The sequence below is a fragment of the Lissotriton helveticus genome, chromosome 1_2, assembly GCF_964261635.1.
Source record: "Lissotriton helveticus chromosome 1_2, aLisHel1.1, whole genome shotgun sequence".
In the NCBI taxonomy this organism is placed as follows: domain Eukaryota; kingdom Metazoa; phylum Chordata; class Amphibia; order Caudata; family Salamandridae; genus Lissotriton; species Lissotriton helveticus.
In genome coordinates this window covers 164,672,392-164,687,799 of record NC_136058.1, presented here as the reverse complement: position 1 = coordinate 164,687,799, position 15,408 = coordinate 164,672,392, and the positions used below count along the sequence as shown (strand labels likewise).

General features: G+C 51.2%; 1 protein-coding gene across 2 annotated transcripts in view; it reads left to right on the top strand.

Moving 5' to 3' along the window:
• The window catches only part of ECHDC2 (enoyl-CoA hydratase domain containing 2), a 164,484-nt gene continuing 149,076 nt past the window's right edge, over positions 1-15,408 (top strand). For both annotated transcript variants that reach the window (XM_078670530.1, XM_078670527.1), the window contains exon 1: positions 1-390. In XM_078670530.1, coding sequence (XP_078526656.1) covers positions 9-390 — 382 coding nt within the window. In that variant the 5' untranslated portion in view covers positions 1-8. The remainder of the gene's footprint in view (positions 391-15,408) is intronic.

Here is a 15,408-nt window from a genome sequence, read left to right as displayed (position 1 = left end):
TTGCCTGTATGCCCGAAAGACTGGAGAAAGACCCGCGGGAAGATCATACATTACAGCCGCGAGGGGGCGCTCGAACACAGTCTCTAAGTTTGGCAGAAAGAAGGAAGAAAGAACGGAAGAACATGTCTGCGGGTTCAATGTTGCTGCTGCTGACCAGGGGTCTCAGATCGGCGTCTGCAGTGACGCTGCAGCCCGTGGTGCCAGGAACTGTAGCAGCAGGGGCCCGGGCTTTGCATGCGGCGGGCATCCTGCCCGGACTCTGCAGGCGCAGGCAGTCCAGCGCCCCCCTTGAAGGCTCTGGATTCAGCACCGCCGGGGGGCAGCGGCGACACTCGTCCAGCGCCGGGGGCAGAGAGATCAAAGTCCGGCACCTGACGGGGGAGCACGCGGGTGAGTGACCTGAACTGGAGCGGCGGCGACACTTTGAGTCATAGAGACTTTCAGACAGCTACAAGTGGCTTTATGCCACGTGAAACGCGTCAACCAACGCTGCCTCTTTAATCAGACAAGGCTGTGCATGCAAGGCCTTGAAATGTTACGTTAACCGTAAACAGGCGTTCTATAATATAGCAATAACCGTGCTTGACCAGAAGCCAGATGTGTCTGATGCTGCAACACGGAACCGCTTGGCAGCTCCCTCGCCACTGCCAGCAGACGCAGCCAGAAAGAGGCGGGGGAAGTGGAAACTTACAAGTAGTGGAGCAACTTTGAAATGGCAGGGAAAGCACTGATTCCAGGTGTAGTTTCCTGTAGAATTCAAGTAGGCGAACCTGAGGTCTGTGTCACGAGGCTCGCCTTGTTCAATTCTGGTACTTAACTAGGCATCACCCTGCACGCCGAGAAAGCAGAACTTCAAGTCCCAGCATGCACAGCTCTGTTGGCTAAAAGAAAGAATTGGAAGAAAGTGAAGATTATGACATTGGTTTAATTATTCGTGATTTCCGGATAACGTGGCTCTCACACATAAGTGTCGTTTTGAACTACCAAGAAAGGGCGGGTTAGGGACACTTTATCTCCTCGCCTTACAGGTGATTTCAAAATGCAGTGCTTTAAACATGTATAGCAGCCATGCGTACATATCAAAGAGGGCCTTATGGAAGTGTAAGTTCAGACGCCTGCGATTCTCACGTTTAGACTGCCGACAGGTGCATAGTTGGGGTGAAGCCCGTAGGCAGAAATACATGTTTTGAGGGGACCCCGCCCCCGCGTAATGACAACTTAAAAGGGTGGTTGGGGGATGTGGCAATCACCTTCCTTCCCAGATTGTTTTTATTTTTTCAAGTATACATTTTGGTGACATTGTAAAGATTTATGCTAACAGTTCAGGCAGTGGGGGTAGGTGTAGGGGAGTGTTGAGCGGGTTCGCAGAAGGCCTTTAGGCGAGCCAACACATGAATAGGGAGAGCCGAGCCAAGGGTCGGATCTGGCTCTAAGAGCACCTGCACGAGCCGAGCCCTACACATGTTTGGCGTGTAAATCATGCAACAAACATCATGTTAGGATTTAGCAAGGTGTCTTTAAAATAAAATAAAAAAAACATATTTCTTTACCACGTGATCAGATTGTATCAGTGCATTGAGAACTGGTAGTTGTTAAGCAGAAACTGAGAAACATTTCTGCTCCAGCAATGATGACCGTGCTATTCCTGAGATAGGGGGCAAGTCAGTTGCCATGTGTACCCTATATGTGGTCGAGATTCTTATTATACCCAGAACAACGTTACAGTTTATTATAAAACAATAAATAGGTTTTTGTAAAGCCCACATCCTCAGCTTATGTATATTAAGGTGCTCTGATATGCGACGATGAGCAAAAAAAGGAGGCTTGGTGACAAACTTATTGCCTAGGATTACACCATTTGGTGAAGCTGGGATTGATCCCAGGTTGTCCAGTTTCATGCTGGGCAATTCCGTCTCTAGGTGGGTATCTCTTTCTGACATCAAAGGTTAATGGTTTGTTCACTATTCTTGGAAGAGAAGGTTAGTGGTGGGTGACAGTCAGAATCAACATGTGGTTTTGCCATTTTCACATGGCGTGAATTTTTTATATATATATATATATATATATATATATTACAACAGATTCAAACTATTTTACACTTTTGTTTTTTAATGACAAATTTACAAGATACGGAGCCCAAGTTGGGTTTCAAATCTGGTTCCCATGTTACATGGTCAGTTTTAAACCAGTAAACCATGAGCACCCCCCCCCCCCATGAAAGCTTGGCTGGTTTTGGCCTCGTGGGGAGCCCGAGTCAAACATTAGGCTTGCGCCTGGCTTTATCTTTCAGTGCTTCACCCGCCTCTTCTTTGGCCAGGTTTGTGAACACTGATTTTATCTATGTTTCCAATCACAGGAGCAGTAGCTTGTTAATCACTCCAGTAATTCCTAAAATATTGCTGTAGGCTATGGTTGAATTCCATGGTAAACTCCACTAGGCACTCTGTCTCTCTTGCTGTGTCCATGGCCCTTACCCATGGCTGGTTGGGTACCTTGCAGTGATATTAAAATGGCAAAGGTGGCCGGTGTGCCAACAGTATGAAGAATTCCACTTCTCTACTATGTGTAAAGGTTGTGTCTTTCCTCACGGTAGTGTCCATTAGGCAGCTGTTGAGTTTGGGTTCTGCCCAGTCGGTACGCCTGGATTTTTTTACTTTTGGATCACCCAATTTTGGACATTTTACTGTGGGTGAGTCTCACCCACGGTAATCACATGGTAAAAGGACTGGGCATATTTCCCGCAGTGTCTGCCTTTTAAGATAAGGCTCCTATGATGCAACAAGGGTAATAGCCTCTTGACTGGTTACATGTGAACACAAATGTACAAGCATGTCCACGTGTGTGCGGGCTACGAATGTGAGACTACAGTTGTTCGCAGCCTGGTAACTGCGCACAGGTAGCCTGGCGCAGTGGGGATTCTGCAGGACTAGATTCTGATCTGGGGTAGGCTTTATAATGTTAGTGTACACTAAAAGGGAGAGTGATTTACTGTTTTGTCTGTAGTAACACTTTATTATATACATAGGATGAAAACTGCCTTGAGTGCAGTTTTGCTTCCCTTTGACCTACAGAAACCAGTGACATATCGAATTGAGGTGTAACCTGTGTTGGAAAATCCATTCTTCAAGCTCCAAAAAGATATCTGTGCCATTTATGGGTCATCCAGAATGGTCCTATTTCTCTGGCTCAGCTCAGAATCCGAGCCCAGGCCTTTTGTCACCCTGTTGTGCCAGGTTAATTACTTTTCTCTCCAGAAGCGGCAACAAAGGGAGCAATTAACAGTGCTTCATCAGGCTCCTAGGGAGGAAAGTGTTGGGGCAGAATGGTCTGCATCCTTCAATCATCTGGCATGTTGTGCCTGGTATGGGCCTGCTAAGCCCAATGAACAAAGAAGGGAGCCCAGACATCTGGAACCAACACAAGAGGAGGTCTCCCTTTTAAAAATCCAGTTAGACAGGCCCTGGAAGGGATGTCAGCGAGGGGCAGAGGTGAGGCCCCCAGAGGAGATGTGATTAGTGACTCCTGGGTGATGCCATGTTGAACTGTACCAGCATGCTGTGCAGCAGGGTTGGGACAGGGGCGGAGCGGTGACGTGGCACCTTAAGATTGGCCAGGGGTTCCTGGCTTCTGGAACCCTCCACTCCCCTTTAAAAACTCATGCGCAAGGGCACTCTCTCTTGCCTAGTGATTTCTCTGCGATTCACTGCTGGACCTTGAGTCCGCCATCCAGAACTGGAAGTAAAAACCCCCTGAAGCTCTGAAAGGACCAATGTCTCTGACCAGTGAGTCTCCCATGGTCCAGAGAGGCTGGCCACCTCACACCCCATGAGGACCAGTTGGGAGGGAAAGCTCTAAACTTCTGCACCCAGAAACCAAGACAAGGAGGAAGGATGGCACAAGGAGAACAAGCTCCCTGAGGACTGCACCACTTTGGAGGTGAGGAGGTCTACTGTAACTGCCTGTGGTGGCTAGAGCTCACCACCAGGAGTAAAATGAGCCAATATCATCAAAATAGGCCTAATGAAGCCCATGTTATGACATTTTAAGTTTGGTAGCCTATTACCTTTTCAGGGGGCAAAGCGCATAAGGCCATGCCACCTTTTCTTAATCTATCACTGGGTTTGGGTCAGTGCCTGGGAGTCGGCACAGAATGTAATTCATTTTTTGCATGGAGGGGGCACGCCTGGGGCCTCCTCCACAGACTCTCTATTGACCTGGAGACCCCATCACCTGGATCTTTTCTACGAAAGGTAGGGGCCGGGACCCAATCCCCAGCCCTTCCAAGTAAAGGGTGTATGGGGAAGTGCCGTCGTGTCCCCCTCAAAATGTGGTGGCCGCGCCCCCATTCCCCACGCCCCCAGCAGGCACTGCAGAAGGCCGCACTGGACAGGGAGAGACAAGCTGCCGCCTCCCTTAGCCGCACATGGAGGTGGAGGCCGTGTGGGAGCTGGCGGGGCAGTGAGGGATGGGCTCTCTCAGATGCCCCACTGTGAGGAGGCCTGAGAGTGCCCGGGCGGGCCCATGCACTCCAAATACATGCAGGCAACAGGAAAACACAAAATGAAAACTTTTGGTGTTATAATATTCACTGCTCCCAGAGGAGCGCCCCAAAATGCCCTGCAGGGCTCTTCAATTTAGATATGTTTTTACACTCACTGTGGCCCTGGGAGGGCAGGGACACCACCAACAAACTGCAGGAAGCATGGGGGACACTGTAAGTGTGCGGCAGCTCCCCTCTAAAGAGTGTTTATAATGTACTGACCCTACCTCTATGGAGTACAAAAATCGAGGATTTTCCTAATGTTTCAAAGCACTTCAATGGCTAGAGCTTCTTATCTACTGATGGGATTGCTGTGGCCTCTAGAGGTTTACTTCATGGTTGCAGTGATTGTGGCCTGAAGGTGTATAGAAGAGATAGATGTATTGAAGCATCCTCTAGAGGCTAAGTCTATGGTTGTGTTAGAACTGGGATTTCTGGTTGGCTAAGGCTTGCGCCAAAGTCAGGCAGAAACCACCATTCTAGTCAGGGCAAGGGAGTCACACGCCAAGATAACCCCTGCTCACCCCCTTGGTAGCTTGGCACGAGCAGACAGGCTTATCCCGGAGGCAATGTGTAAAGCATTTGCGCACGCACACAACAGCAACAACATCCTAGGCACACCACAAAAGGAACTCCACACAAGGTTATGTAAAAATAACTTTTGTATTGTCAAAACACATCAGATAGTAATCACACAATATACATAGTGCCAACTGGCACGGGCAATATTCACAAGGGATTATTTACACCAGGACTGGGCCACGTGGGCCACTGTCAAAATCAGCACTTAGTAGAACTAGCACTTAGAATATCTGTCGCACCAAATCACAATTATAAATCACAACCAGTAACCACTGGTAACAGGTAGGTACACACTACCCAATGCTAATAACCATAGGCATAGATCACGCATGGACACATAACCTCTCTAGTATAACATACTAGGCAAAGCAAACTTCTAAGCATGAGCACCTTTAGAAGTATAACACAAGCATAAAGGCAAAGCACATTACGCAGCAATCACATTTAGGCCTAAACAGTATAACTACAGTAGGCAATCTCTCACTAGTCTAAACACATTAGACTCTGCCTCCTAAGAATAAATCACATTTAGGGGCGTAACTCACAGTGAAGTAAACTCTCACTAACATAAACCTACATAGGTAAAATAACCTCATAATCATAGTAACATCACATTGCGCAAAAATCACATAAGGCAATTACCATTATAAACATAGTAAAATCACATTGCGCAGAAATCACCTTAGGGCCTTGCGCCCTACCCACATACCAGCCCCCTGGCCAACTGGCCATCTCAAGAAGGGGCTCAAATGCCCTATGTCCAGAATGTCAGGGCGCGCTGCCAATGCAGCGCCAGTCAGGGGTGCGCCACCGGCGCAAACCTAAATGTTGCAGCTGCCCACTAATTGCTGGGCAGCTGGGAACAACCACAGGGGCCTAAACGCTGCAGCTGGCACTAAGTGCTGCGCAGCTGTAGAAGGCCTGGCACCTCTGTGCCATTTCTGTCCCTCTCAGGGACTCTTTCTCCATTGGCGCCTAAACGGTGCAGCTGCCCACTACTTGCTGGGCAGCTGTAAACTCAAAACTGAGACTGGGGCTCTCACTAGCCCCTCAGGAGCTAAACTGCGCCCAACTGTTGGAGCCCTCAAGGCTCTGGAAATAAAACATGCCCCCAGGGGCACTCTGGCTCCTAAACTCATTGTGTGCCCCTCATAGACAAAACACTGGCCCTCTGAGCCAACTGCGCCAAAACATGGGAGTGGCCCGCTGCCATCTGGGCCGCTCAGGAAAAAGCACGGTGCCCTCTCTGGCATCTCTCAGGGAAACAATGGGGCCCCAGGAGCACACTGGCTCCTTAATTAATCCAATCTGGCCCCGGACGTTGGAGCGCACTGGCTCTAGAAACAACTTGCCCCCACACTGGGGCACGGAACATGGGGTCACGGGCCCCTCTGGCTCTCCAAGACTGATTGCCCCTGGTGGGAGCCACCGGGGCTCGAGAACTTCTGCCCGCACACGTTGGAGCGGCCCGCTGCTAGATGGGGCTGCTCTGACTGCCACCGGGCCCTCACTGGCCCTCTGTCCTCCTTGCAGGGGCGGCCCTCTGTCAGGTGGGGCCGCCCAGTACACAAAACAGAGCCCCCCCCCATGACACTCACCGGGTCTGGCGATCACTCTCCTTCCATCGGCCTTCAGCGCGGAAGCACCTCCTCCTGAGGCAGTGGTGCTTCTCTCAGCGGTGCGGCAGCGGGCGGGGCTCTCTCGCTCCTGAGAGGGCCTCGCAGGGACCAGCTGTACCGCGCTTCACCAGGAGCAACTGCTCCACGCGGCAGGGCTCCCTCCGAGCCGCCATGCTTCTCTTCTCGGGCTGCGGGGGCGGGACTTCCGGTTTGGGCCTGCAGCACTTCCGGGTCACCGCGGGCAGCGCGGCGGCCATTTTCTCGCAATCACCAGCGGCGCTTCGGCAAGATGAGGGGTAGGCTCCCTCGAGAAGCGCACAACAACTGGGGCAAATGCCGGATGGGCACCGGCTCCTTTGAAATAAAAAAATAAATCAAGGTGGGTACTCGATATGATCAGCAATCCTGGGCAAATGCTGGGTGGGCACCGGCTTGGGAGCACAGCAACCGAAAGGGGGATCCCCCCGCCGGGGAATATAAATAATTACAGAAGCGGGGTGACACCCGCAACGAGCCCACGAGGAGAGGGGGATTCCCTCAGCCTGGGGCTACAGCGCCACGCTGCTCAGCCCCCAGGCTCTCTCTTCGCCCAAGCCCATAAATAAAGCGCAGGAAGGCTGTAACAAGCCTTGGTAAAATCCAGAATGGAGGCAATAGGTCCCAGGACTAAGGCAGAGTCCTCCAGTATCCAGGGGCTGGGCAGGGCCCAGGGAGGCAAGCCTTCCCCTAGGCCCCAGCAGCAGCACGCCCCTGGCAGATTCCAGTTAAAAACAAGAACATTTTCAGAGTGTCACAGCACCCTTTTTATACACAAAAATCCCTTTGTCTATCAGGGTGTAGGCAATGTGAGAACCAGCTACGACTGGTTATGGGGAACTCCCTTTCACTGGCCAGGCTAGGGATATCAGACGCACCACAGGGGGTGGAGCCAGCATTGTGGAGGGAAACCCCATCCCTATTCAGGTCCCAGGTGTACCACTCCGTCACATCAGCATGCTAATTGCTCCATTCACCACTGGGCAGACCCATCCTGACTCCTGAAGCCAGGCTCACCAGCCAGCTCCAGCCAATCACACGCCAGACACAAATTATACTAACATGCCAACTTCTAGAAGTGGCACTTCCACACTAGACACATTCATGCCGCATACATCATTGCGCAGCATTCACTCTCACGAGTTCGCACATAACAAACTCGACCCTGCACTCCCCACACATCAGGAACTACCATGGCCACACATATTCCCCATGCATTCCTAAGGGAGGGCAGGTCACTCTCACCACACACACAGAGAGCGCACACACTTTACACTGGACCACAGTGAAAAAGGGCGCAGAGACCTAAAATCACCAATACCAGGTTACAGAAACAGGCTAGAAAAAAAGCAAAAAGTTTCGGGGTGAACCTGCCAAAAAGGGCCGGGTCCACCACAACCCCCTTCCAGCCAAAACGCAGGGTAGACCAATCATTTCCTTGATGGGCTTCCTGCTTTGGGTGACAAAACACGGACACGGGCCCGCACGGCAGGGACACTTTCCGGTTCTACGCCACTCTGAACCCACATGGATTTCTCTCAACAAGAGCTCTCTGGCCCAACTAGGATACCCCACTGGCACTCTCTAGTCGTCCACGGCCAGGACCAGGCCCTAGGCCATCCAGATGTCACAGGTCCTGATCACTTCACAGAGTGGGGGGCAGTAACCCCTGGCACACAATAGCCAGTCTCCACTCTCCCTCTCAGGGTAGCCTGAGAGGGAGACCCTTGTTGGGAAACCCTTGTTGGGAAACACTTGTTGGGTAGCTGAGCGCCATACAAATGCAAAAAATAAATAAATACATAAATAGCTACATCTACCACTGATCCTTCAACCTAGGGACCATACCCTCAGGCTGACCAGAGGTCACGGGCAAGAATGCCCCACCCTACCTCTACTTCTGGGGTTCCGCACCCTCCCAGGGAAGCACCCACCAGAACACAACTCTCCCACCAGTTCAGGACCTCTCTCCATCAACTGGTCTACCACCTGGGATCTGGAAACGATTTCACTTTGGAGGTACAAAGCACACAGCACAGTCCCTCTTCAAGCAGGTGGGGGGGACACAGCACACAGCAAAGTCCCCTTTCCTCTACCTTAGTGGAAACAACAAACTGCAGGTGAGCCCCAGATCACACAGCAAGGGCAGCCCCCTCAGTCTCTTCAGCTGATCTACTTTGGCAGAGATTCCTTCTTGACCTGGAAGTTTCCTAATCTCCCAACCTAGGGTCTAAACCCTCAGGTTGCACCGGGGTCAGAGGCAAGGACACCGTCCCTCTGCACCCCCTTCCAGAGTTCTGCACCCTCCCACATTGGAGCGGTACCCCTGGAAGCCAAAACCGGTCAGGACACTGATTACAGATGCCCTTCCCTCCAGGTCAGGCTGAACCTGAACCTGGCCTCCTCCCTCCTCGGGGAACGACCTCCTGAGGCCCCACAAATGGTCAAGCACTCTAGACGGTCAAATGCCCAGCGAATCAGGACTTCACGGGGAGCACGCATGCCCCCCCCCTTGAGGGTGACACATAACTACTGTGTCGTGTGACAGTCTGCCTGGCTCTAACCTCGTGACCTCCGTCCACCTGACAGAGCGCAGAGATCCCCCAGGACAGAAGTGGCATCACCATGGTCACTCACTGGTGGCCCAGCCCTCCTGGCTGGCCCCTGACCCACTGGTTCTTCCACTGGGGACTCTTTCCCCCTCTCACTCCTCAACCAGGAATTCTGCACCCTCCACTTAGGAGCGGTACTTCCTAACACCAGGACCACCGGAGTTCTGGTTACTCCCCGTCCTCTAGACACAGGAAGATCCTCCTCAAATGACCTGTAAGTACAGCTTAGGACCCTGACCTGGTGCTCCCTTAGGAAACCCTCCAGGCCCTGAGACAGGGTTTCGGGCCAACGTGGGACACACCGTCCCACACTCACTCCTCCTCCACTGAGACAGGACGTGAGCCCCTACACCCCTACCATCCTACTGGGACCTAGCTGGGCTACACATGAACCTCTTCCCCTACACAGGATCATCAGATACACAAGCCACTACTTTTAGAATCACTCCCCAATGCCTCTGCAAGACATCTAGCACACCGCCAGACGTCCACCTTCTCGTCCAGTGCCTCTGCAGGACTTCCTGCACACCACCAGAGGTACACCTCCCATGCAAGCTCCTTTTATTACCAAAAAAAAACTCACACCAACTCCTCCAGTTCAACACACCACTCATTCACACACTGTACCTCCAGACTGGTGAGACAGTTCCTCACTGCCTCTGACTCTCAACCTGTACCCCTCTTACTGCGCACCAGGCACCATACACTGGGAACTGGGAATGGGACTTCACGCACTGGACACATTTTAGCTGCCACCACTGGACCCTACCATACTGGGGAATCCAGACACACACTATACTCAGGAGATAACCATCCTCCCTTAGCTCGCCATTTCTCCTCCACACTCCCTCTCTTCCATCTACCCACACAGGGACAGGAACAGGGATTGGGCACTGGACCCAGCAAGGGATTCCTTATCTATGGGAACCTCCCCCTCTACTGGCGTCCCGCCCTGTCATTTTCTCTCATCTGCCACTAAACATAAAAGCGCAGGAACACCATTTGAAAATGACACTCTTGAGGAAAAACAAAATCACAAAAAATAATCCCAAACATGTGACTATCTAAAAAATGCAGAGTTTTGTAATGTAGCCAGCTGTCGCTGTGGCACTGCGCAAACACAAGTCCTAATCCTCACCGCTGACCAACAATGTTAGAACTGGGATTTCTGGTTAGCTAAGGCTTGCGCCAAAGCCAGGCAGAAACCACCATTCTAGTCAGGGCAAGGGAGTCACACGCCAAGATAACCCCTGCTCACCCCCTTGGTAACTTGGCACGAGCAGACAGGCTTATCCCGGAAGCAATGTGTAAAGCATTTGCGCACGCACACAACAGCAACAACATCCTAGGCACACCACAAAAGGAACTCCACACAAGGTTATGTAAAAATAACTTTTGTATTGTCAAAACACATCAGATAGTAATCACACAATATACATGGTGCCAACTGGCACGAGCAATATTCACAAGGGATTTTTTACACCAGGACAGGGCCACATGGGCCACTATCAGAATCAGCACTTAGTATAACTAGTACTTAGAATAACTGTCACACCAAATCATAATTATAGATCACAACCAGTAACCACTGGTAACAGGTAAGTACACACTACGCAATACTAATAACCATAGGCATAGATCACGCATGGACACATAACCTCTCGAGTATAACATACTAGGCAAAGCAAACTTCTAAGCATGAGCACCTTTAGAAGTATAACACAAGCATAAAGGCAAAGCACATTACGCAGCAATCACATTTAGGCCTAAACCGTATAACTACAGTAGGCAATCTCTCACTAGTCTAAACACATTAGACTCTGCCTCCTAAGAATAAATCACATTTAGGGGCGTAACTCACAGTGAAGTAAACTCTCACTAACATAAACCTACATAGGTAAAATAACCTCATAATCATAGTAACATCACATTGCGCAAAAATCACATTAGGCAATTACCATTATAAACATAGTAAAATCACATTGCGCAGAAATCACCTTAGGGCCTTGCGCCCTACCCACATACCAGCCCCCTGGCCAACTGGCCATCTCAAGAAGGGGCTCAAATGCCCTATGTACAGAATGTCAGGGCGCGCTGCCAATGCAGCGCCAGTCAGGGGTGCGCCACCGGCGCAAACCTAAACGTTGCAGCTTCCCACTAATTGCTGGGCAGCTGGGAACAACCACAGGGGCCTAAACGCTGCAGCTGGCACTAAGTGCTGTGCAGCTGTAGAAGGCCTGGCACCTCTGTGCCATTTCTGTCCATCTCAGGGACTCTTTCTCCATTGGCGCCTAAACGGTGCAGCTGCCCACTACTTGCTGGGCAGCTGTAGACTCAAAACTGAGACTGGGGCTCTCACTAGCCCCTCAGGAGCGAAACTGCGACCAACCGTAGGAGCCCTCAAGGCTCTGGAAATAAAACATGCCCCCAGGGGCACTCTGGCTCCTAAACTCATTGTGTGCCCCTCATAGCCAAAGCACTGGCCCTCTGAGCCAACTGCGCCAAAACGTGGGAGCGGCCCGCTGCCATCTGGGGCCGCTCAGGAAAAAGCACGGTGCCCTCTCTGGCACCTCTCAGGGAAACAATGGGGCTCCTTAATTAATCCAATCTGGCCCCGGACATTGGAGCGCACTGGCTCTAGAAGCAACTTGCCCCCACACTGGGGCACGGAACATGGGGTCACGGGCCCCTCTGGCTCTCCAAGACTGATTGCCCCTGGTGGGAGCCACCGGGGCTCGAGAACTTCTGCCCGCACACGTTGGAGCGGCCCGCTGCTAGATGGGGGCCACTCTGACTGCCACCGGACCCTCACTGGCCCTCTGTCCTCCTTGCTGGGGCGGCCCTCTGTCAGGTGGGGCCACCCAGTACACAAAACAGAGCCCCCCCCCGCGACACTCACCGGGTCTGGCGATCCCTCTCCTTCTACCGGCCCTCAGCGCGGAAGCACCTCCTCCTGAGGCAGTGATGCTTCTCTCGGCGGTGCGGCAGCGGGCGGGGCTCTCTCGCTCCTGACAGGGCCTCGCAGGGACCAGCTGTACCGCGCTTCACCAGGAGCAACTCCTCCACGCGGCAGGGCTCCCTCCGACCCCTGCCGAGCCGCCATGCTTCTCTTCTCGGGCTGCGGGGGCGGGACTTCCGGTTTGGGCATGCAGAACTTCCGGGTCACCGCGGGCAGCGCGGCGGCCCTTGTCTCACAATCACCAGCGGCGCTTGGGCAAGATGAGGGGTAGGCTCCCTCGAGAAGCGCACAACAACTGGGGCAAATGCCGGGTGGGCACCGGCTCCTTTGAAATAAACAATAAATCGAGGTGGGTACTCGATATGATCAGCAATCCTGGGCAAATGCCGGGTGGGCACCGGCTTGGGAGCACAGCAACCAAAAGGGGGATCCCCCCTGCCGGGGAATATAAATAATTACAGAAGCGGGGTGACACCCGCAACGAGCCCACGAGTAGAGGGGGATTCCCTCAGCCCGGGGCTACAGCGCCACGCTGCCCAGCCCCCAGGCTCTCTCTTCGCCCAAGCCCATAAATAAGGCGCAGGAAGGCTGTAACAAGCCTTGGTAAAATCCAGAATGAAGGCAATGGGTCCCAGGACTAAGGCAGAGTCCTCCAGTATCCAGGGACTGGGCAGGGCCCAGGGAGGCAAGCCTTCCCCTGGGCCCCAGCAGCAGCACGCTCCTGGCAGATTCAGGTTAAAAACAAGAACATTTTCAGAGTGTCACAGCACCCTTTTTATACACAAAAATCCCTTTGTCTATCAGGGTGTAGGCAATGTGAGAACCAGCTACAACTGGTTATGGGGAACTCCCTTTCACTGGCCAGGCTAGGGACATCAGACGCACCACAGGGGGTGGAGCCAGCATTGTGGAGGGAAAACCCAGCCCTATTCAGGTCCCAGGTGTACCCCTCCCTCACATCAGCATACTAATCGCTTCATTCACCACTGGGCAGACCCATCCTGACTCCTGGAGCCAGGCTCACCAGCCAGCTCCAGCCAATCACACGCCAGACACAAATTACACTAACATGCCAACTTCTAGAAGTGGCACTTCCACACTAGACACATTCATGCCGCACATCATTGCGCAGCATTCACTCTCACGAGTTCGCACATACCAAACTCGACCCTGCACTTCCCACACATCAGGAACTACCATGGTCACACATTTTCCCCATGCATTCCTTAGGGAGGGCAGGTCACTCTCACCACACACACAGAGAGTGCACACACTTTACACACTTTACACTGGACCACAGTGAAAAAGGGCGCAGAGACCTAAAATCACCAATACCAGGTTACAGAAACAGGCTGGGGAAAAAGCAAAAAGTTTCGGGGTGAACCTGCCAAAAAGGGCCGGATCCAACAGGTTGCATGTAATGTAATCAAAATCTGATGCCCTCTAGGGGCTGCTTTTATCATTACATTTCCATGTTTGGAAATTTTAGAAAAAATACTCTCACGTGGGCGACAATGTTGACAATGATTATTGAACAAGGTGCATATGCTTTATTCACATGTATAAGTGCATTTCCAAATGATTATTATTACTGATGAATGCATTCACATCCAAAATGATGTCTTTAACATGTGATTTGCTACTCTTGAACTCATGGTAAAGCCTATAGACTTACATTAAATGTTTGTATGACCCCTTCAGGGTGTCTGAGGTGATGATTCAGTGTCATTTATGGTATTTAATGTATATATTTGCAAATTATTGCGAAGTAGGTAGGTAGAATGAAGATTCTTAGGACAATTATCCATAAAACATTCTAAAAATCATAAAAACACCTATACAGTATAAGATAGACTTAAAACCCGTTGGCCCCTTCCTCCAACATTATGCCCTAATAAAACCCATTCTTGAGACTCTATAGCAGTAAGCATAAAACAAGCAATTTCTACTGCCACATCAAACTAGCTTATTTCTGACCGCAGCTCTCACCTCCAATCTTTGCAATGTTTTGTATTTTTTTAAAAAGGGCCTTAAAAACCAACTTGATGTGAATGGCAATATTTATTTATTTATTTATTTATTTTATTTTATTTATTTCATTTATAAAGCGCGTCTGTCACCTAAAAGGCATCCTGGCGCTAGCAGACTCAAGACAGCAGTAAGAAGGAGGGTGGTAGCAGATTAGAGTTTAGGGAAGAGAAATGTTTTCAATCTCCTCCTGAACAGAAGGAGAACGGAAATGTGTGTGAGCTCAGCCGGGAGAGCATTCCACAGTTTCGCCGCGGCTACGCCAAACGCTCTTCCTCCTGCTTTGATTTTCTTAAACCGAGGTATTATCACCAACCTGGCAGAGGAGGAGCGTAGGCTGCGGGCTGGAACATACCATCTAAATTTCCTTTGTAGGCCCACAGGACCAAGATCATGCAGGGCTTCAAAGGTCAGACAGAGAGACTTAAATTGTACCCTCTGTCTCACCGGGAGCCAGTGTAACTGGGCCAAAGCCGTAGAGGAGGAGGCTCTCGTTGCCCACCCCAGGGCTAGATTAGCCATCGCAGACTGGACTCTCTGAAATCTATCCATAAGAAAGCCTGGAGAGTCCAGCAGCAGGGAGTTACAATAATCTAGCCTGCTGAGCACAGTGCAACGTACCACCTCAACCCGGGCTGGGGGCGGAAGTAGGGGAAGAATTTTCTTAGAAGTCTGATGACAGCTAGACAGCCAGCTACAAGTTTCGATACCTGCGCCTCCAGAGAAAGCTCCGTATTGAACATGACAGCTAAGTTGCGCACTACCTTCACTGGCTGTACCTCTGAGGAGAAATCCCCAGGCCAGAAGTTACAGGGTTACAGGGTAAAGAAGTTTGCACCATAGGCCTAGGGCAGTAAAGCACTTCTGTTTTCTCTGCATTAAATTGCAGTGATTTTGCTTTCAACCCCCCCGCCGCATCTCGCAGACAGTTATGAAATTCCTCCTAGGAGGTCGAATTATCTCCCTCCAGGGAAAGAATCAACTGCGTATCGTCGGCATAGTTGACAATTTCGATATTATGTTTCTGAATGA